Source organism: Elaeis guineensis, chromosome 5 (assembly GCF_000442705.2).
Source record: "Elaeis guineensis isolate ETL-2024a chromosome 5, EG11, whole genome shotgun sequence".
In the NCBI taxonomy this organism is placed as follows: Eukaryota; Viridiplantae; Streptophyta; class Magnoliopsida; order Arecales; family Arecaceae; genus Elaeis; species Elaeis guineensis.
In genome coordinates this window covers 130,580,941-130,604,000 of record NC_025997.2, presented here as the reverse complement: position 1 = coordinate 130,604,000, position 23,060 = coordinate 130,580,941, and the positions used below count along the sequence as shown (strand labels likewise).

Genomic DNA, 23,060 nt, shown 5'->3' with positions numbered 1-23,060 from the left:
TTCAAATTGACCCAACAACTAACAAGAAAAGAACATGAAGTAAAGAGAGAAGAATGCTTTCCCAATGCTGATCTTTCCCAGGCATATATGCCTAGCCCAATGAGGCCTATGGTCCAGGTTTTGGCAATCCCACATGCCTCCTAACTTCTCACCCTTTGCACATCTTTATGCATATACTGATGAATCATTAATCATTACCCTCATTGTTCACTTGAAGATGTCATTATTAGTACAAGCAAGATTATTACTGGTTTCAAGTGCGATGTTGTATCCAAAATATTAGTTGAAAATATAAATGTACAAAATTGTCATGAGTCATCAAGAAAGCCTCCTTTAAATTGCAAAGTTGTGCAAGCAAATCATAAAGGTACACCAACGTGCAAGCTTATTCGGAAAGGATTGTGATCAAGTTAGATATGATCTACTATCTTTAAATTAGAGATTCTATAATATGTCAACCTTTCAAACTAGTTATACATAAGTAAGAGACAACTTGATGAATTGAAACAACTTAGTAGCCAGAGGAAAGACAAATAAAAGTGATTTCTATAGTGGCAATAAGAAAAAATAGAAAGAACTAGTTATGCATCAAGAATTATATCATTTGGAGACCTCTAGCCTATATATTGAGCGAAAATAGTTTAGTTCAAGTAATACCTCGTGTAACTCTAATCTTTTTTAATTGGGCACTGAAAATTTTACATTGATAATTTAAGCCATTGGATAAAATCTACTACTTCTAAATAGGAGATTCCATAACAGATCAACCTTTCTAGTTGCTGTTGAATCCACAAATAGGTAAGGGATAACTTGGTAAATTGAAACATCTTAGCAGTTAGATGAAAAGAAAATAAAAGCAATTATCATAGTAGTAGCAAGTTAAACAAGAAGCTACTTATATATTCAAAATCATGTGCTTTGGAGATCTTTAGCTTGCATATGTCACGGTCAAAAAGCATATAAGTTATCTAATTTTTGATCTCTTAATACATAAATTAGGAATCTCTAAATCACAATTTTTAGGTATAAATATTATATATAAAGGTAATAGATTGCATTCAATAGTTTGGACTATTAATATAAGATTTTCATTGATCCAATGCAAACCCAACTGAAAGGATAAGATCAATATGATTTTTGTGCCGATCAAAGAAAACCACATTGACATCGGGACAAAACCATTTCACCTTTAGGTTACATTTAGTGCATCACCAAGCAATCTTGGAAGATAATATGGAGTACCTTCAAGATAGATTACCATCATTAAATTGACAGTAATATTAATTATTATATTTGGTATGTACAAGTAATGTTGCAATAAAAATACTAGGATCTTGATTGACATGTTTAGTATGGCAATCAAATTACTAAAAATATAAAATTAAAATTTTAAAATACCTTCAATAATTTTGTCCTGATGCTCTTCTTCCTTCATGGTGGCGTAGAGAAGCAGCGGATCGAAGGGTGTTGGGAACTACAAGCATGGGGGAGGGGGCGGACGTGCGTGGAGGAGCCTTGAGGGTGGTGGGGATGAGTGCAAAGGAGCCACAAGGGGTGGTGGGGGATGAGGGTGGAGGAGCCGTGGGAAAACGAGGGGGCGGAGGAGCGCAGGCAAGTGAGGGGGCGGAGGAGGGAGATAGAGGAGCCATGGGTGGGAGACAAGCATGGAGGTGCTGAGGAAGGAAAGAGGGTTGGACAATGAATTTTATATGATTTTTTTGAGAAATAATTTTATCTAAAATTTTTATTACAGCATTTGCAGAGAAATAATAATTTGAATGACCATCTCTTCTCAAAACTATATAGATTGTCTCATAAAAAATAATATAAATTATTAAAATAATTTAAATTGTCATTTAAAAAATATACCAAATCTAGCAATGACACAGCAAGCATGAAAGGAACGCCATGGCACAATTTCTTGTACTCGACAAAAGAACGGAAACTTTCATGCTCAATTGCCGCGTTTTTGCTACCCACTGTTCTAAACCAAATCAACACACAAGAAGCGGCACAACGAGGCATGGCACACAGACACGTGATGTTTTGATAAAATACATTTTAATCCGAGACAACAAAAATTGATCATAAATAAAAGACAGAAAAAGGTGCAGAATTAAAAAGAAACACACAGGCGACACCAATTAAGACAGAACTAGCGATTTGTGAATAAATACAAGATTCTAGGTCCTGAATTGGAGGTTAATTTTCAAGAAATAACGCCGTATCTAGTAACAAATGCAGAAAAGAGGGGGCAAAATTAAAAAAAAAAAAAAGAAAGGAAGAAAGAAGAGAAAATAATATTATTATTGTAATAAATGATTGACATGATATGGCGGCCCAATATACTCTGAAATCCCCCAAGACATTCTGGTAAGGCTTCCTCAGACAAATTCTGAGGCCAAGCCAAGCAAGCATATCAGAAACAATCGCCATCCAAAACTGATATGCATCGGCCTAGCTCATTGACCTCAGCTATTAATCCAAGTCAAACAAAATCCTTTCACGAAAGAGGCGACGCGCAGTCGCAGGTTAGCACGATCCCAAATTTGTTAGGATACGATATCAGAAAATTCGAGCTATAAATAAATCCAAAAGTTCTCCGCGGGAGGAAGATAGGTCTATTATTCTTCTTTCTTTCCTCATTTTCATGAGAAAACTCTATAAATATTGAATTTTTTGTTCGTCATGTCGTAGATGATGGAGGTGGTTCGTCTAGACGTTCCAGATTAGCGGCAACCACCTTGGACCCGGATAAAGAGGCTTCTAGATAGAACGTACTGCTGTTACTTGGAAACAAGGAAATATCAGGATTTGGAATGCGGGATCTGGGAGCAACGAGGGTCTTTCCACTTTTTATGGCGTTGGAGAGACCCGGTGGACGTCCAATTCTGGTTCCAAATCATCGGTACCAAGGGCCTGACTTAACGGATCTGCCGGAAAGAGAGATTCTTTGTGCACCGCGCACAGTATATAAAAAGTAACGTGGTGCACGTCATTTTATCTTATTGGATCATATAGTCAATATTTTTTTACATATATTAAATATCTATAATTTTTTTATTTAAAATTTAAATAATAAAAATATTTTTTTAAAATTATAATATTTTTTTTTAAAATTATGATATTCCTTCACAAAAATTATAACATCTCTGCAAAAAAGTTAAACTGAACTTTTCTACAAAAATATCATAATTTTTATAAAGGAGTGTCATAATTTTTATGAAGAAATGTCATAAATATCTTTTCACAGAATTATGACATCCCTTTATAAAAATTACGACACCCCTTCAACAAAATTATAACACCCCTGCAATAAATACTAAATTAAATTTTTTTACAGAGATGTCATAATTTTTGTGAAGGGATAACGTAATTTTTAAGAAGAAATATCATAATTTTAAAAAAGATATTTTTATTATTCAAAATTTTAAATAAAAAAAGTAGAACTATGAATATTAAATGTACGTTGGAAAGCAGTGGTCATGTGATCCAATAGAGCAAAGTGATGTGCTCCACGTCAAAATTTTTACACCGCAAGCAGTGCAAAATAATTTTTTTGTCACGGCCCTGATCCGAGATTGTGAGTCGAAGGTCATGGCAACCACCGCATACTCATAAAAAACTCTTTCCATAAGCATGCAAGGCATCTCATTATGATATCATAAACAAACGGCTAAATAAATTTCAATATTTAATGATCAAATGTTAGTTCAAATAACAAATCAAAACTCAGTATCAAAAGAAAAATAAATATTTGACAAAGTTAATATTAAAATAAGATTTTGCATCAATTCTAAAGAAATCATAAATCAAATAAAGTAAGCTAACTCCGTCTCTAATCACACTCCCAATAGAAATTCCGCATCATGCTAATTTTTTAAACTTATAAAAAAAAATAGAAAACTCACCGTGAGCTAAATAGCCTAGAAATAATGTATATCTTTAACTGAATAAATCAGACAATAATATTACACATATCAGTTTACTGATAATAACATAATAAATACATAGTTCAAAAATTCATATTTTAATTCATCGTACTATCAAATATTCATATATAAATTTTTAATTCATCACAATTTCAAATTATATTTATCATCTTAAATTCATCAAATCTCTTAAGTTCTTCTTATCAACCATGAACTATGATCATATTTTTTCTATGACAGAGTCATGACACCGCGTATCTTCTTGTGGTAAGCTGCGAATCATCTGGCAGCAAAATCCTTCGGAACCGCTGGTTTTGCTGGCGGTTTGTCACTGATCTCGCTGGCGATATATCACTGGTCTCACTGGTGACATAAATCTTCAAAACAAATCAATTGTTAACGTATTAACTCCCATTGGCGGGGTCCTTTATATAGTCAGATTGTCAATTCATATCATTCTTAAGTCAAAATTCTTCATAAATTATATCTCTTATTCTAATTCAATAAAAAAATATATAATCATCCGGTATCAAAATTAATCAATATAATGCATAATGAAATCAATATATTCAATCATGCTTCATCATAACATATCAAAATAAGATATTTTCTATAAAAAAATATCATTCATCTAATTCATGCATCATTTCATAAATCATATCAAAAAAATATATTATAATTTACTGATAAATCTAGAAAAAGTGAAACATTACTTATCTCGTACATATTCTCACAAATCCATATAATTTTAAAAATATCTTTCCAAAATCTTCAGTTCATAAATCATATCACAGTATCCGATTATCAGGTATCTACAACCCCTATACAAGATCAAGTCCAATAATCAGAAAAAATATAAATACCATACTCAATGGTTTAAATTGGTTCGATCATCTAATTTTTTTTTAATTTCTTTCGATTAAGATCCAATTAGGATATAAATGGTTCAGAGAATGACTATTTAGTTCAAATCAAATTCAAAGTGATAAGATTGAAAATCTTTTATTGAGTTCATAAATTAAGTGGAGAGAGAAAAATCAGTAGAGAGAGAATTTATAAGGTACAATTTGAATTGATCAGGTGACATAGTCCAACATCTCAATTGATCTGAACAAGATGATTTTCATCAAATCATGAATCAATTACTCCTAGATAATTCAACAAAATGATGGACGACAAAATCTAATAATATTTAGTTTGATCAAGAGGGATATCAACATGCCAATCAGCGATCATGGATTAGAATCTCTTCGTTAAAATCATTCAAACTCATTAAAATATTTTTTTTTTCTTAATAAATTCTAAAAAGATAAATTCTAGAGAGATATAATTCTAGAGAGAGAAATTCATGAAAAGAGATAAATAATCTAGAAAGAAAAAATTTTAAAGAGAAAAAATGGAGAGAGAAATTAGAGAGTAAAAGAAAGGAAAGAGAGACAACAGGAGAGAGTCTATTTCTTTTTTTCCTATTCTTTCTTTTCTCTTTTTTTTTTCCTTCTTTTTTTTGTCTTTTCTTTTTCTTTTCCTCTTTCTTCTTTCTTCTTCCTTTGTTTAAACAGAACATGGGACCATGATCTCCCTTTTTGTTCTTTGGACTAGAAGCACTGTGCTGCATGGGGGTGGCCAGTGGCTATAGGAGCTATGACTATGCAGCCCAAAAAATCCAGACCGACGGTCGGTGGTGACCATCGATGCCGAAAAACCAAAAAGAAAGAGGAGCGAAAACAACCCAAAATAGGAGATAATTTTTTTCAAAAGAAATCCGATGATTGTCGGTCGAAACTTAGGGTTTAAAGGCTGAGGAAGATGGTAAAATTAATTAACTTCTAGATTAGAGGATCTTAGCTCTTTATCCGACGGTATTTGGCCCAGATTTTTGAAAAATTCGAGAGCAAAGACACAAGAAAAATCGGGAGAAAGAAGAAATCGAAGAGGGATTTTTTGATGATTGACGACTGAGGAAGGGAGGGACTTCCGTTTTATAGAGAACACTCAAGTTTTTGGTTCGGATTCGGTCTCCTCGTTGGGGTTGGAAGAAGACTCTCAATGGAAGTCTTCTTCCTCCCATTAAATCTCCTGTTTCTTCTTTTTTTTTTGTGCTTTTAGATTGGGCATGGGCTTGGGTCATAATATTCTTCCTCCCTAAAAAGAATTTCATCCTTAAAATTTTTTTTGCTTAAGATTTCAAAAATTCTTACTTGAGATTTATAGTTAAAATCTCACCCACAAATATTTCAATATTTTAATTCTCAATGCTAATTTATTCTTAAATTATTTCATAAAGAAAAGATCAATACGTCAAGTGTTGATCTGAATCAAAACCATTCATTTCTTATCATCAAAATCAATATCTCAATTTTAAATAAGAATATCAAAGGTCTCACCAAAATCATTATCTACTATTGACTCAATCAATCTATCAAAAGATTATTAACAAATTTTACTATATTCTCCATAGATGAATATTTGAAGATAAAAATCTAAGATCAAAATCTAAAATCGATAAACAATCTCAAATATTTTTTTAATAAATAGAAAAGTATAAAATTTAATTCTAGGATAAAAAAAATCTATCTCTAAATATGTTAAATCTAAAATCAAAAATCAAAAGTCCACTCATTCTAGAATTAGGATGCTAAATATTTTCTTAGTATAGTAGATGAAAGTAGTACTTTTGAAAATCACATTAAGGATATCCAAAATAATCTAAAATTTTAAAAATATCATTCTTTCTAATATCAATAAATTTTTTATATCAAATCATATCATCTATCATAATTTTTTAACTCAAAGAATCAATATTTCTGACTTATTCAAAATAATTCAGATCACCATGCTTCCACTGCACATTCTGTTCTAACAATCAAAATTTTTTAGATTCACAAAAAAAAAAATTTGATCAAATTATTTTTTTATCTTATCAATAAAAAAGATCTAAAATTTTAAATTTTAATTGAAGCCAAAGATTAACTTCCGATTCTCATTCCTACTTTTACTGATGTACAATAATCTTAATTAACCCTTAAGTCCAATATCACATTCAAAACCATCATATAGGTCTACTATAATCCAATATGAATCAAATCTTAATTCTCGTATCAATTCAATTAGATAATTTCAAATCAAAATTTTATAAGTGAAATCAATAAAAAAATCTTTCGATGCTCCATCAAGTTAGGATATAATCAGAACATATAAGAATTTCAAATCATTATCTTTTCTAAAGTTTCTATCATCAAGATCCTTAATATCTATCAAGTATCCTTTCATAACAATCATACAAGCCTAAAAAAATCAAATCTCCATTTAATAGTAGATTCAATTAGAGGCCTCATTAACCAAAGCAAAGAAACTCCATATCAATTCCCAAATCTATAATTTTAAATTATAAATTCACATGGGTCCCATAATCTCGAATAAATATAAATCAGATCTTTTATCTTAATCTAAAGATAGCAGTCTTTCACTAACAATCTCAACAACAATATCAAAAAATTTTTTTGATCAACTTAGATACAAAATCTTTAAATTAAAATTTCATATACATCATATAGTCTCCAAGAGACACAAATCAAATCTATTATTTAGATCCAAAGATTGAAAATTAAAAATTCCATCAAAATAAATATTCGACAATCCCATCATCAATTTTCTCAATAAAGAATAAACTTCTTTGCAATATCTCCAACTATAATTTTTTTCTACATGCAAACTTCATACATGATCCGCATTTTAGTATAAACCTCAAAAATTATTCCAATCAATTATCATAAAAGATCTTCTTAGTCTAACGAGAAAAAAAAATTATATATATATATATATATATATATATATATATATATATATATATATATAATCGAATCTTTATCTTTTCACTAAATAATTACTTTCAAAATTAAAAGCAATATGACAGTATTCTTTCATATTAAATTTAAGCTTGCAATTTACTTTAGCAACTAATGATCAAATTAATAATCACAGTGCACAATAAAAATTTCATAACCAATTTTTTTACAATTTTTTTAGATCAAAATCTAATTAATCATAATATAATCTATAGATAGTCCATTATATATTAAACCCTCTGTATCATTATTTCTAAGCAATCTTTTTATTCATAATCATAAAATCATCAATCTACATCTCGATGTCTCTAGTATCTAGCCACCTACACTCATCCTATATCTGATTCTACGTATCATAATTTATCAACTTATACTCTGATACTACTTTAATTGTCATGCCCTCGATCCGAGATTGTGAGTCAAAAATCATTGCAACCACCGCATACTCATAAGAAATTCTTCCTATAAGCATGTAAGGCATCTCATCATGATATCATAAACAAATAGCTAAATAAATTTTAAGATTTTAATGATCAAATCTTAGTTTAAATAACAAATCAAAACACAGTGTTAAAAAAATATTAAATGTTTGACAAAGTCAACATTAAAATAAGATCTTACATCAATTCTGAAGAAATTCTAAATCAAATAAAGTAAGCTAACTTCATTTCTAATCATAGTCCCAATAGAAATCTCGCATCACTTTAATTTTTTAAATTAGTAAAAGAAAATAAAAAACTCATCATGAGCTAAATAGTTCAGTAAGCAATATATATCTTTAACTAAATAAATCAGACAATAATATTATACATATCAATTTACTGATAATAATATAATAAATATATGAGTTCAAAAATTTATATTTTAATTTATCGTACTATCAAATATTCGTATATAAATTTTTACTTCATCATAATTTCAAATTATGTTTGTCATCTCGAATTCATCAAATTTCTTAAGTTCTTCTTATCAACCATGAACTATGACCATATTTTTTCTGTGGTAGGGTCATGACACCGCATATCTTCTTGCGATAAGCTGTAAATCATCTAACAGCAAAATCTTTCGGAACCACTAGTCTCGCTGGCGGTTTGTTGCTGGTCTCACTGGTGATATATCGCTGGTCTCGCTGGCGATATAAATTCTCAGGATAAATTAATTGTCAATGTATTAACCCCTATTAGCGGGGTCCTTTACATAGTCAGGTTATCAATTCATATTATTCTTAAGTTAAAATTCTTCATAAATTATATCTCTTATTCTAGTTCGATTAGAAAACATAGAATCATGCGGTAACAAAATCAATCAATATAATACATAATGAAATCAATATGTTCAATCATGCTTCATCATAACATATCAAAATAAGATATTTTTATAATAAAATATCATTCATCCAATTCATACATTATTTCACAAATTATATTAAAAAAATATATTATAATTTGTTGATAAATCTAAAAAAATGAAGCATTACTTACCTCGTATGTATTTTCATAAATTCACATAATTTTAAAAATATCTTTTCAAAATCTTCAGTTCATAGATCATATCACAGTATCCGATTATCAGGTATCCACAATCCCTATACAAGATCAAGTCCAATAATCAGAAAAAATATGAATACCATATTCAACGGTTTAAATTGGTTTGGTCATCTAATTTTTTTCTAATTTCTTTCGATTAAGATCCAATTAGGATATAAATGGTTCAGAGAATGACTATTTAGGTTAAATCAGATTCGAAGTAATAGGACTGAAAATCTTTCATTGAGTTCACAAATCAAGTGGAGAGAGAAAAATCAAAGGAGAGAAAATTCATAAGGTATAATTTGAATTGATCAGATGACATAGTCCAATATGTCGATTAGTCCGAACAAGATGATTTTCATCAAATCATGAATCAATTACTCCACAGATAACTCAACAAAATGATGGATGATAAAATCTAATAATATCTAGTTTGATCAAGATGGGTGTCAATATGCTAATCAGCGATCATGGATTAGAATCACTTCATTAAAATCACTCAAACTCATCAAAATAAATTTTTTTTTGATAAATTTTAAAAAGATAAACTTCTAAAGAGATACAATTTTAGAGAGAAAAATTCATGAAAAGAGATAAATAATCTAGAGAAAAAAAATTTTAGAGAGAGAAAGTGGAGAGAGAAACTAGAGAGAGAAATAGAGAAAAGAGAGAGGATAGGAGAGAGTCTATTTTTTTTTCTTTTCTTTCTTTCTCTTTTTTTTTCTTCTTTTTCTTTCTTTTCTTTTCTTTTTTCTCTTTTTTCTTCTTCTTCCTTCGTTTAAACAAAACAGGGACCTTGGCCTTCCTTTTTGTTCTTTAGATCGGAAGCCCTGTCCGGCATGGGGGTGGCCAATGGCTGTTAGATCTATGACTGTGCAGCCCAAGAAACCCAAAATGACAGTCGACGGTGACCACCGGTATCGAAAATCAAAGAGAAAAAGGGGCAGAAATAATCTGAAACAGGGGACTATTTTTCTTAAAAGAAATCCGGCGATTGCCAGCCGAAAATTGAGATTTAAAGGCTAAGGAAGATGATAAAATAAATTAACTTCTAGATTAAAGGATCTTACCTCTTTATCCGACGGTATTTGGCCGAGATTTCTAAAGAATCTGAGAACAAAGACATGAGGAAAATCGAGAGAAAGAGGAAGTGAAAGAGGAATTTTTCGGTGATTGACGGCTGAGGAAGGGAGGGAACTTCCATTTGATAGAGAACACTCAAGTTTTTGGCTCGAATTCGGTCTCCTCATTGAGGTTGGAAGAAGACTCTCAATAAAAATTTTCTTCCTCCCATTAAATCTCCTTCTTTTTTTTTTTTTTTTGTGCTTTTAGATTGGGCTTGGGCTTGGGTTTGGGCTTGGGTTGTAACATTTCTCCTGCCGGAAAATAACACATTTGGGCTCTAAAGTGCCTCCAGCCCAGTCCACATAACTCAAAAGGTTTCATCATGTCACACTCGAATATATTGGATGACTAATGATAAGAAAACGACACACCATGTTACCATCAGCTAGTCATTGTTTAATTTTTTTTCTCATAAGTTTGTGGGGCGCAAAAGAGACAAGAAGGAAGAAAAGTCATACGATTATAGGTAGCACAAAAACTGTCTACATGCATAATTAGGTACACTTCATAGAAAAAGCAATAGATGAATAGCTCTGCTGCCTTTGAAGAGGTCTTTTTTAACATTAAAAAAAATCTTTGATAGAAAAGATTTGTAAGTCATTGTCTACACAATAGGACAACCCTCCCTCAAATACTCTTAACCCCAAAACCTTGATCAAAGTATGGTATTGTTGAACCATATCCTATCTGCCAGATGATGTATCCAATGTACGAAGGCACGGTGAGCACATGGCATCATGACCTGCAACCCAGATCATACAGTCCAAACGACATCACGTAGCATCACAAAAGCTTCACAGACCTCGGCCCTTACCCAACCACACCATCAAGCAACCACCGATCTCACTCGATCTCTATTCCAGACTCTGAGAGCCATATTGAGACTCTGGAAGGCTTTTGATGCACGGGATGTTCCAATCTGATAACCGATGGCATTGGCAACTTTTTTCAACTCGTGGAAAGTTGGTCTCGTCAGGATCAACTAACACTCGTGACTCCGATTCTAATGGCCATTTCTCTGACGGGCGGCGACCAATCACCTGACGAGCCCTCCCTTCATAAAAGGGAGGCCAAGCCGACACCATAGGGAGATTTTCTCTCTCTCAATCTCTCTCTTATTATTCTCTTTTTCCTCTATTTTTTTCTTTTCGAGATTTTATTGACTTAAGCATCGGAGGGTCTTCCACTGAAGAACCCCCCATTGTCTTCTCCGACGCGTGAGGGCTTCTTTGGCAAGTCTCGAAGGCCTTGGTCAGCACTCAAATGCTCCAATGCGGCATAGAGGCTTTGAGCTGTCCTGCCGCGATGGTCAACCTCAAGGAGGAGCGGCAACATGTATTATATCATGGACCTATTTTACCATAATTACTAGTAGAGAAATTCTCTGTGCACTGCCTGCGGTGTAGAAAATCTGATGTGGAGCGCACCGCTTCATTCTATTGGATCATGTGGTCATCATTTTTCAACGCGTATGTAATGTCCATTTAATGCCCGTAGTTCTAATTTTTCATTTGAAATTCTGAATGATGAAAATGCTCTCCTGTTTTAACAAAATTATGACATCCAAGATGAAAATTATGACATTGTGGGTCAAAATTATGACATTCTGTGATAGGATGTCATAATTTTGTTGCATAATGTCCTAATTTTTACACACATGATGTCATAATTTTGACCCATAATATCATAATTTTTGCTTTGGATATCAAAATTTTGTCACAACAGAGGGATATTTTTGTCCAATAAAATTATCAATTTTTTAAAATTTTGAATGATGAAAATATCCCTCTATTTTGATAAAATTATGATATTCAAGACAAAAATTATGATATTCTGGATTAAAATTATGACATCCTGGACAAAAATTATCATTCTTTTAAAATTTTAAATGATAAAAATATCTCTCTATTTTGATAAAATGATGACATCCAAGATAAAAATTATGATATTCATAATTTTGACCCTTAATGTCATAATTTTGATCTTAGATATCATAATTTTGTCAAAACAGAGGAATATTTTTGTCATTCAAAATTTCAAACAAAAAAATAGAACTGCGGGTATCAAATGCGCATTAGAAAGCGGTGTCCAATAAAATAAAGCAGTACGCTTCACATCAAATTTTCTACACCGCGGGTGGTGCACAAAAATTTTTTCATTACTAGTAAGGTTTTCTTTTCCTTTTGTGATTTATAAGTAGGCTGTTGCAAGTCGAATGCTTTCCCGATTCTTAATGAAAACTTACTCTTTGAGCCCGATGGTGCCAATTAAACATCTCCATATAACTCATTGCCAGGCACCTTTGGTTCTCTTACTCAAGCCAGCTTTCTCTTCACCTCAATCCACTATAGATCTTAGAGATCCATTTTAATTCCTGTTGGGATATACTGACCGTCGATCGACGGACGCCTCCGACGGACGACCCCAACCGACCCCGACGGATGACTCCGACCGACGGTCCCGACAGACGGCTGCCGACAATATCCGATCGAAGGTGTGTCGGCCGAACCGACCCATGCTGTTCCCGACCGACCGAGCGGTCGAACCCATATTACCGACTCACTGTCGGGGGTGGCAGCCGACGTCCGACTTAAGCAAGAAACCAGACCAGCCGACGGTGCCTCCGGGTCATCACCCGACGTCCCGACAGTCGAATACCGACCGACCCCACTCATGCCGACTCATCATCGGGTCTACACGTCCGACGCCCGACTTCACCGACCGACCGACCGACGGGTGCCGTTACCGACCGATCGACGGCTATCGACCGACCGAGGATACGTCGGTCGGGCAGACCTTTTCCGCTCTCCCAACCGACTGCACTATGGAGTCCGATATCCGATTCCTGCAACGTGCCCGACTGACTGTCGGAGGGGCCCAAATTTTCACCCGATGCCCCTCAGCTGGACGCCGACCTATGGTCGACGACTCCTCCAATCACCGTACTTCTGCCAGAGACTGTCAGTCCTGACAACGACATGCGGCACTGCCACCTAGGGGCATTATCCCACCTAGGACATTGTCAACCCTAGTGATTTGACAGCCCCACGACGATTTGACACCTTTACGGCGACTCTGACAGTCTTCAGTGAGTTGACAATTCTTCAATTGTCCGCGCCATTAATGACGGCGCCATACCACGCTCCACTATATATATCGGGGAAGGCAACAGTACTAGAGGTCCCTTCGAGAAAACTCTCAGGCTTGCTCCCCCTCTCTCGTTGAGCTCCTTGTTTTCTTCTCGCTGTTGTCTAGTCTCCTCTCTGACTTGACCGTCGGAGGGTCCCCGCCGGAGCCGCCTCCGGTCAGTGTGGACTTCCTTTTTTGCAGGCGCTCATTCCCGGCGATCTGGCGACGAGGGGATTGGCCGCAACAATTCCCATCCCCTCAAGTAAAATGCCTGACTTATATACACAGAACCATCCAACGGAGCATTTTACATAATTACATATATACATTCCAAATGCTAGTTGGAACGGCAGAATTGCATGCCATGTGATATGTGTAAAATGACATATATTATACGGAGTAGATTGACCGAACTTGCCCAAAATCCAGAACAAACATCAGATACAAAAAAAAAATATTTGCAAAAAATTACAAAAAAAAATAAATTTATTTAATAAAAAAATAAAAATCAAAACAATAAATTTAGCTCCTCTTGCAAAGAGGCTCCATATATAAAAAAATCTCTCCTTTTTTTTTTCTTACTTCTTACATACTACAAAGAAAATGCCAAAGATCCGAGCATCACATGGATAGGATGTTTGACTCATACCTGAATTTAAAATTTAAAATTTATTAAAATATAAATTTTAAAAATTTATAAAAAAAATAACTAAATAGAGTTTAAAAATTATTAAAATTATTGATTAATTAAAAATAAAATTCTAATTGAATTAGAACTTGATGCTAAATCTTACCAATATGTTGTTTTCCTGTCGGAAAGCCGGATGCGCTCTCGCTTGCGGCATTTGACATGCAACCTAGTTTGCATTACTCTTCCGAAGTCCATAAAACAAGATAACTGTCTAATAGGAATTCTTTTCTTCTGATATATCAAAATCGTTTTCACCACAAAAATAAATAAATTGAAATAATGTTTTAAGTCAATGAAGTGTGGGAACTTATCATATTTTGGAGGTAGAATCATGCCTATCATATATTTTTTTTGGGTTCTTCTCGGTACCTATCACAGGAATCACATGTCTCATAGATTAATAATATGTTCTTTATTCTCAGTGGTGGCTATCTGGAGTCATTAAAAAAAAAAAAAAAGAAAACAGTGCCACCCTGTACTTTTTAACTTATGATAGTCTATCATAACACATTTGATTCATGAGAAATATTTTTTTTTATTTTTTATAAATATAATATTTAAAAATATAATTTTGGTATAATTTATTATAGAATGATTTATATCCGATTGAGTAACTATTTTTTTAAAAAAATTATATAAAATATCTATTATATCTTAATAGATATAAAATTATAATTTTTTACTCTTACACTCTATATAAATATTAATATAATATTTATATTAATATAAATATAATATAATATTAAATTATTATAATTTATTATTTTAATACAATATATATATATATATATATATATATATATATATAACGTCATATTACAATAAATACTAAAATAATATTAATATATTATAAATATTATAATATTTATATTAAAATAAATATTATATTATATAAATATTAATATTAATATTTGTTGTGGTGGGCTACTTTAGTCTCGCATCGGTTATGAGTCAAGAGAGAATATGGTTTATATGAATTAAAATCTTCTCTCCTAACGTGAGGCGCTTTTTAAAGTACAAAACTGTGAGACTCTAAATGATCAAGGTCCATTGAAGCCTAAAGATGGTTATGAGTTAAAATGGATAATACCTCACGTATGCGGAGGTGGAGGCGGAGGCATAAGCCAACCATCTGAGTCATTCGACCTCTTGACCTATGACCACAATATTGGCATCGTCTGTGGGAATGCTTCCTACCCACACATACTCTCTCTTGATTGGAGACTGTGTTGTGGTGTAGAGAGGACTTCTTTAATTCTACATCGATTATGAATCAAGAGGAAATATGACTTATATGGATTAGAACCTTCTCTTCCAACATGAGGTCTTTTTTAAAGGACAAAATCGTGAGGCTCTAAATGATCAAGATCCATTGAAGTCTAAAAGCCCACTGAAGCGTAAAGATGATCATGAGTTTGAAGCATAAAGATGATCATGAGACGAAGATGATCATGAGATGAATAATACCTCATGTATGTAGGGGTGGAGGCATAAACCAATAATGTAAGTCATTTGATCTCTGGACCAACGACCATAATAATATTAATATATAATATTCCAGTGGAGGAAAGAAGCTTCATCAATTTTTATTCTATGAAAAATTTCAAACCCCATCTGCTCCGCGTGCTTATACTGCTCATGAGATACAGGAAACATCTTCTCGTGGTAAGAACTTTTTATATTATCTCTTCTTTTAAAATTTTAATCAAACAAAAAAGGCTTCCCCCCATTTTACAGGAATTTTCGTTCCTTCTCTCCATTTTCCGCAAACTCCTATATGATCAGACCGGATTTTATGCGACTTTTGCCCGATTTCAGTCCAGCTCTTTAGTTATTGTTTGCAACGGTCACAGCGGTAATTGGGGGGTTGAGAAGAATCCATCCTTATTGAATCCAATCCACCAGATGACTCCCACCAGAAGACGGTTGAAGAGAAGATGCCCCTCCTTCCCATACCGTATCCAAGCTTGGAATCGGTTCTTCAGGCAAACTCCTCCTCGGTCCTTATCGATGAATTTATTTTTTTGACAGAGACCTGACGAATAATAAAGTAGGTGATCTCCGATAGTCCGTGAATTTATTCCCTGTTTCGCACGAAATTGCAGCCAAAATTCCGCTGTTCTACCCCCTCTCTTCCAAATAGCCCTCACCACCACCATCTCTCTCTCGCGGATAAGAGTGAACAGGAGAAGAGGGGCCGCTATTAAAACAGAGAGCTCCTCCCTCTTTCCACACCGCCTTTCCCTCCTCGCCGTGTCTCCCTTACCATCTCTCTCTCTCTCGCGCTCCCAGCGTTCTCTCTCTTCTCACGCCTCCGCTCTTTCTCTGTCTCGTCCCCTCTTCCTCCTACCTCTTCTCTCACGCACCACCCTCCATCCCGCCCCTCTTCTTCTCCCTATTCTCCTCTTCACCCTTTTTTTCTCTCCCCAGCCCCTCCTTCCAATCCGTGTCCACGAGCGTGGGTACGAAAGCAGGTAAGAAGGGCTACGTGCCCGCTCCCACTCCTTTCTCTTTCCCTTTAATAATCTTCCTCTTCATCTCCTTGTGTGTGTTTGTGCGTTAATAAGTGCTCCCTTCGTTTCCGTGTGCATCAGTAGGCGAAGGGCAATCATTCTCTCTCTCCACTATGAGCCAAGCATAAAGGGGCCAACATGGTACCTCCATCTCTCTCGCGTCGGGGAGCGAAACACGACGAGGTTAGTGGTAAAGCTGTAAAACGATAGCCACTTCTTCTGTTATGGCAATCATCGGTGTAGGATATCAAATGTTTTGAATTTTTAGAGAGATGTTAGAAATTATTTTAAAATATTATTGCGATACTTATTTAATATATGTATGATTTTTGGGATGTTAATTTCTGAAAAATTTTTATATTTATTTAATTAAATGATCAAACATGTTATATTTCACCTTTAAAAATAATATAAGAATTAAATTTTTATTTTTATATTTCTGAAAATAAGTTATTTATTTATTTTGAATGTATGATCTGTTTTGAAATATTTAGTTAGATAAATCTATAAAAATATTTTTACATTTGTATATTCAATAAGGATTAGCCTAATAACGAGAATTACATGTTGGTCTTATTAACTTGTAATCTAAGAACACCGCATCGCCGATGAGGATAGTGGCATTTGGACATCCCTACTTATTATTCAACCCATACGACTAGGTTATGCAGCCATAACCAAATGCTAGACTTAATATCAATTCATGAAAAAAATATTTTTGAAAAAAAAAGAATATTATTTTTTTATTCGATAAAAATGAAATTTTATCCAATAAATAATATATTATTATATTTAATGTATTATCTCTTATCATGCTCTGATCTATTCTGAACTGTCGCTTACTAGACTAGCATTCTCTGTTTCTCGTATTCTGGACTTGAAGTGTACTAGATTATACGGAGCATTTAGAAGAATAAAATTTTCAAGGATTGAGGTTGTTTAGTTATTGATTTAAAATTACAATGATATGATTAGATTTGTTCTTCATATAGTTTTGCATATCTGTGGGGTTCTTCTTATAGACATGCAACATCTGTTACCTGCTCGATTAGCAGCGTGAAACTACACCCGGATCTCATGGTAAACCAACTCATCCATTCTTTGGTTCAAAAGGAGCACCTTTATATGCACCAGCCCAACCACCGCAGCTGTGTTGTTGACATAACTTTCTGATGCAGAGTAAAAATTGGTGCAATTATGGTTGAGAGATCCAATTTCCCGTCCCCTTCAGCACCGACGGTGTGGAGACCTGGTAAAGCAGCAGTTGGTAGAATGAAGTCCAATTAGCAGCTAGGTAGATAAAAGGCCACCAAGAAGTGGGAATGCTTCTGTGATGTTTGAAAGCAGCCATGGTATCCAAGATCCTCCTTGTGATCCTTCTACTGAAATTAGTAGCCTCCTCCGACAATGAGATCATCTTCAATGGATTCACCGGTGCAAACTTGAGCCTGAACGGCTTAGCACAGATCACCTCCGGTGGGCTTTTGATGTTGACCAACAACACAAAGGAAGGACAGGGTCATGCCTTCCACCCTGCTCTGCTTCATTTTAAGAACTCTTCCAATGGTAAGCCTCTTTCCTTCAATGCTACGTTTGTCTTTGCAATCAGACCGGAGTACCCAGATGTCAGCGGCCATGGCCTGGCTTTCGCTGTCTCCCCCTCGAAGGAGCTCCCTGGAGCTATGCCCAGCCAACATCTCGGTCTCTTCAACACAACAGATATTGGAAAACCTATCGATCATATATTTGCCATCGAACTCGACATAGTGAAGAGCGTGGACTTCAACGACATCAACGATAACCATGTTGGCATCGATATTAATAGCTTGATATCTATGAATTCATCTCCTGTAGCATATTTTGATGGTAAGAGCGGTCGATTCAAGAGTCTGAAGCTGATCAGTGGAGACCCGATGCAAGTTTGGATCGAGTACAACGGCATGGATATGCAACTGGATGTTACCATATCTCCAATCAACGTACCTAAACCTGATATTTCTCTTGTGTCTTCGAAGGTCAATCTCTCATCAATATTGTTTGATGACATGTACGCAGGCTTTTCTGCATCAACAGGGTCAGCCACAGCGTGTCATTATATTCTGGGGTGGAGCTTTAGCCTGAATGGAACTGCTCAGCCACTTGATCTCTCGAAGCTTCCATCACTTCCTTACCAAGAAAACAGCAAGAAGATATCTCATCTTCTAACTATTGCATTGCCCTTAGTTGCAGTAGTCCTCTTGCTCCTCTCCATAGCTGTGATTTTCTTTGTTCGGAGGAAGAGAGAGAACTACGGAGAGCTAATTGAAGACTGGGAACTCGAATTCGGACCCCATAGGTTTCTATACAAGGATCTCTTCAAGGCAACTAAAGGCTTCAGGGAAGAGAACCTCCTCGGATTTGGTGGTTTTGGTCACGTTTACAAAGGTGTGCTGCCCACTTCGGCGACCGAAGTTGCAGTGAAGAAGATCTCTCATGAATCAAGGCAAGGGATGAGGGAATTTGTCGCAGAGATTGTAAGCATGGGCCAGCTGAGGCACCGCAACTTGGTGCAGCTCCTTGGTTATTGTCGGCGGGAAGGGGAACTCCTATTGGTATATGAATACATGCCCAATGGCAGTCTTGATAAGTTCCTCTTCCATGGAGAACAGCCAGCATTGACCTGGAGTCAGAGGTTTCAAATTATCAAAGATGTATGTTCCGGGCTCCACTACCTGCATGAAGGGTGGGAGCAGGTGGTGATCCACAGGGACATCAAGGCCAGTAATGTGCTACTTGATAGAGAATTTAATGGAAAGTTAGGAGACTTCGGACTAGCTAGGTTATACAGCCGTGGGACTAATCCTCAGACCACCCATATCGTTGGGACACTCGGTTATCTTGCCCCAGAGATCAGTAAGACTGGTAAGGCGACAACAAGCTCTGATGTGTATGCCTTCGGTGCTTTCCTTTTGGAGGTTGCTTGCGGGAGGAGGCCGATAGAGTCTCATCCTTCAGTGGAGGTGCCAGGCCTGGTGGACTGGGTTCTAGGATGCTGGAAGATGGGGACGATTCTGGAGACCAGGGATCCAAAATTGGGAAGTGATTATGTCGTGAAGGAGATGGAGTTGGTACTGAAGCTTGGCTTGCTCTGCTCACACCCCGATCCTATGGCTAGACCAAGCATGAGACAAGTTGTGCAGTCCCTGGAAGGTGATGCTCCCCTGCCTGCTATGTCGACAGATGCTCTGTTCACTAGCACTTCAACACAAAGATATGATGAATGCTTTGACGATTTTCTCATGTCAGGTCCATCTATATCTGATAGCACAAACATAACATATCCACCACCATTTGTCAGTGGTGGTCGTTAATTGTATAGTAGATCTTGGTGTGTAACAATATAACTGTCTTGCTAAATGTCAGAATGTTTAGGCTGTTTGCTGAACATACAAGTGTAGCGATCAATCCGTAGGTCTATGTTCAGGAATCGAGACAAAGATGATATCTTTATAGGCTGTGGGTTGTATTCACGGTTTAATAATATTCTGCAACAATAATAGTTGTCGACTGGTTGCTGTATGTGTTACTTTCATTCTGTGACTACATCAAATTGAGATAGAAAGCTCAGAACTTGGTTGCAGCTAACCCATCTAGGACCCCCGATGAATTGTCTATGAAGGTTGTTTTTTTTTTCCAGCATGATGTAGTTCTGTTACAACATGTTTACTGAAAAAAGATTGTAAATAACCTTGGACAAAATTAGATGAGGGGGAAAAACAAGAATATATAAAAGTTAGATACTCTTCATATGCTCATTTCCTAATTTGTATCTCATACATATACAACTGCACTTCTTTAAACTTACCCACCAAAACTGGATCCTGGGAAATATGCAAAGTCCCAGTAGCACAATAATGGCATCATTTATGCAACTAGAATAAGAATGCACTTTTTTCACATGAGATATGCCATATCATGAAAGAACCCAAAGTACGTGAAAGATGTCTAGCTCTTATAGATGTTCAAATGTTAATAATCTCACAAATTGATAATATCTCAAATAAAGCTACTCATGCTGCGACAGGCTTAAGTTGAAAAGCAAGAGGACAATGGTAGATAGCCAGTTGGAAGACATGCCAAACTAAGAAATGAATCCCAAAACCGTGTCTCCAGAGAAAAGGGGTGAGGCATGTTGCCTCCAGTTAAACGTACAAGAACTCGGTTCTCAACATCAGCATTCAGATGTCATTTCTTGTGGTGTTGTGTGGCACTAAGTCAAGGCTTCTCAAGGATATCTCACGGCTTTCATGTGAAAGGCACTTAGCAGCATATCTAATACTTCTACAGAGTGCATCAATGTTCCTCATGGGTCCAACCATCATGTCAATGTAACTCTCTGTATGTGAATTACAATCTCTTTCAAGGACAAGAGTTAACATTAAAAACCCTTACAGATCATCAGATCTACCATTTCAGCAAACTTTAGTCGATTTAAACCATTTAGCAGATAAGATCCACGCTTCCATCAGGCCTGACCCTCTCAGTTGTCAATAACAACAGCTTACATCAATTTCAGTTTTTATCTGCAGAGTTTTGAGGAGGTTTGCTTGGATTTCAGCCATTTCTTATGATTCCATCTTGCCATCTGTTTTTGTCATTGAACCACAGTAGACTCTGCAAATTTCATCATATATAAGGATCATACATTTCTGTTCTGTCCTAATGATTCTATCAAGTAAAACTCAGCATTTCAATGTCATTAATCTTTAGATCTAGTCACATCCAGAAAATTGTTACCAAGTGTGTCCATATTTAAAATTGTATGGCGTTGTGAACTGAAGGCATAATCAACTGTTGTTGAGTACATTATTAGAAGAGAATTTACATTATCACTCTATAAGATTCATATAATTTCTGCACTTCATCAGAATTGTTCAGAAATCCTTGCATTCCATAGTTACTTCATGGCCTTGGATTCAGTCACATTAAGAGATCTTTACCATGCTTGCAACATCAGAATTTACTGACAGAATAAACTGTGACACTGGCAATAAAGTACCTGAAAATCAGTTTCAACAGGGAAGATGGTCCACATAAAGAAAGTATCAAGCCTAAATCACATTGTGATAATAATCCACAAACTTAATGTGTACCCAGGCATCTCCAGAGAAGCCAACATTAATTGCGAATACAATGGTCTGGAACATTCTTTTCATTTTACTTCTCTGCATAATGAAGTCAAACTACAACAACAGTTCAAAAGCCACAGGATCATTTGCTTAGAATATGATACTTTTCAAGTAGCGTACCACTTCTCTAATATACGAAGGTAAGAAATGTAAACAGAATTATGACATATGAGGTCTTAAATTGCAGGAAAAACAAACCTCTGCCCATATCATTCAGAGTATAATTTTGTCTCTTTTCATCAAACCTTCAGCCTCAAACAATGACAAACTCATCCACAGTAATTTCTACAGTGCTGATTCTAGCCGAAATGGAGTACTTCACTATCATCCTGAAACTTATCCAGAGGTAAGACTTTCCTTCCTGTACTTGCTTTTGCACTTTGTCTTAACAGTAGTCTCTGTTTTTTCTCATTTTGAGCAGAGATATAGTTGCCTTTGCCTTTGCCTTTTCCTTTTGCAAAAATGCCACAAATATCTATGTACAATACTCCACTATTCCTCTCCCATAGCTTATTTGATTAATAGACGGTGCATCTTTAGAAGCTAAGCTTGATAAGAGAACCTACGTAGGCTAGGCTCGAATACAAGTTATCAAAAGAGTGACTTGTTGCAGCAATCCACAGGCCAAAATTGCTAAATTCAGCTTCAATTTATTTATTTGAACATATGTCTTTCTATGGATAACTGGATATCTTAGACAAGAGGTGCATATGGCTTAATTTGCTTACAGGCTATGTTATAACTCCTTAATACATTTGGAATGGAATTTTAGACTGAATCAATGAGAAACAAAAGTTCTAGATCTTTATTCATTCACTTGCTTAAAGTTGCAAAATTGAGGATAAAGTAGTTTCCTTACACTTTAAGATGAGTGGATGTTGCATACCTTAAATACCCCTTAAGTAGTTACAAGGCCCATAAAAAGTTATCATACACATCATTACAATGTTTGGAAGGTTTTCATTCACAAAAGAAAAAGAAGTCTGGAGTGATGCTTGTTGAGATCACAAACAATTCTTCTGAAAACTAAAATATTGCATCAGAAAGAGGAGCTCAATTGCCAAATTACGGATACAGAAACTGGCATTCGAATTCAGCAAGTTAATAGGCATAGTTCATGCATGCAAG

The 23,060-nt window shown here is 35.1% G+C and overlaps 1 protein-coding gene across 9 annotated transcripts; it reads left to right on the top strand.

The window, feature by feature from the left end:
- Positions 1-16,011: 16,011 nt before the first annotated feature.
- Positions 16,012-20,322, top strand: LOC105036456 (L-type lectin-domain containing receptor kinase SIT2). 9 transcript variants are annotated; one of them, XM_029262219.2, is made up of 4 exons: positions 16,012-16,725; positions 16,849-16,947; positions 17,757-17,844; positions 17,943-20,322. In XM_029262219.2, exon 4 carries the CDS (start codon positions 18,114-18,116, stop codon positions 20,112-20,114), a length of 2,001 nt encoding a protein of 666 aa, XP_029118052.2. In that variant the 5' UTR covers positions 16,012-16,725; positions 16,849-16,947; positions 17,757-17,844; positions 17,943-18,113; the 3' UTR covers positions 20,115-20,322. The 9 variants fall into 9 exon arrangements, with proteins under 9 accessions (XP_029118052.2, XP_029118051.2, XP_019703183.2 ...); XM_029262218.2 differs by having other exon boundaries at positions 16,846-16,947; positions 17,787-17,844; XM_019847624.2 differs by having other exon boundaries at positions 16,846-16,947.
- Positions 20,323-23,060: the final 2,738 nt, after the last annotated feature.

Coding starts and splice junctions, on each gene's coding strand:
- LOC105036456 (XM_019847625.2), top strand. CDS start 18,114: ATGGTATCCAAGATCCTCCTTGTGATCCTTCTACTGAAATTAGTAGCC.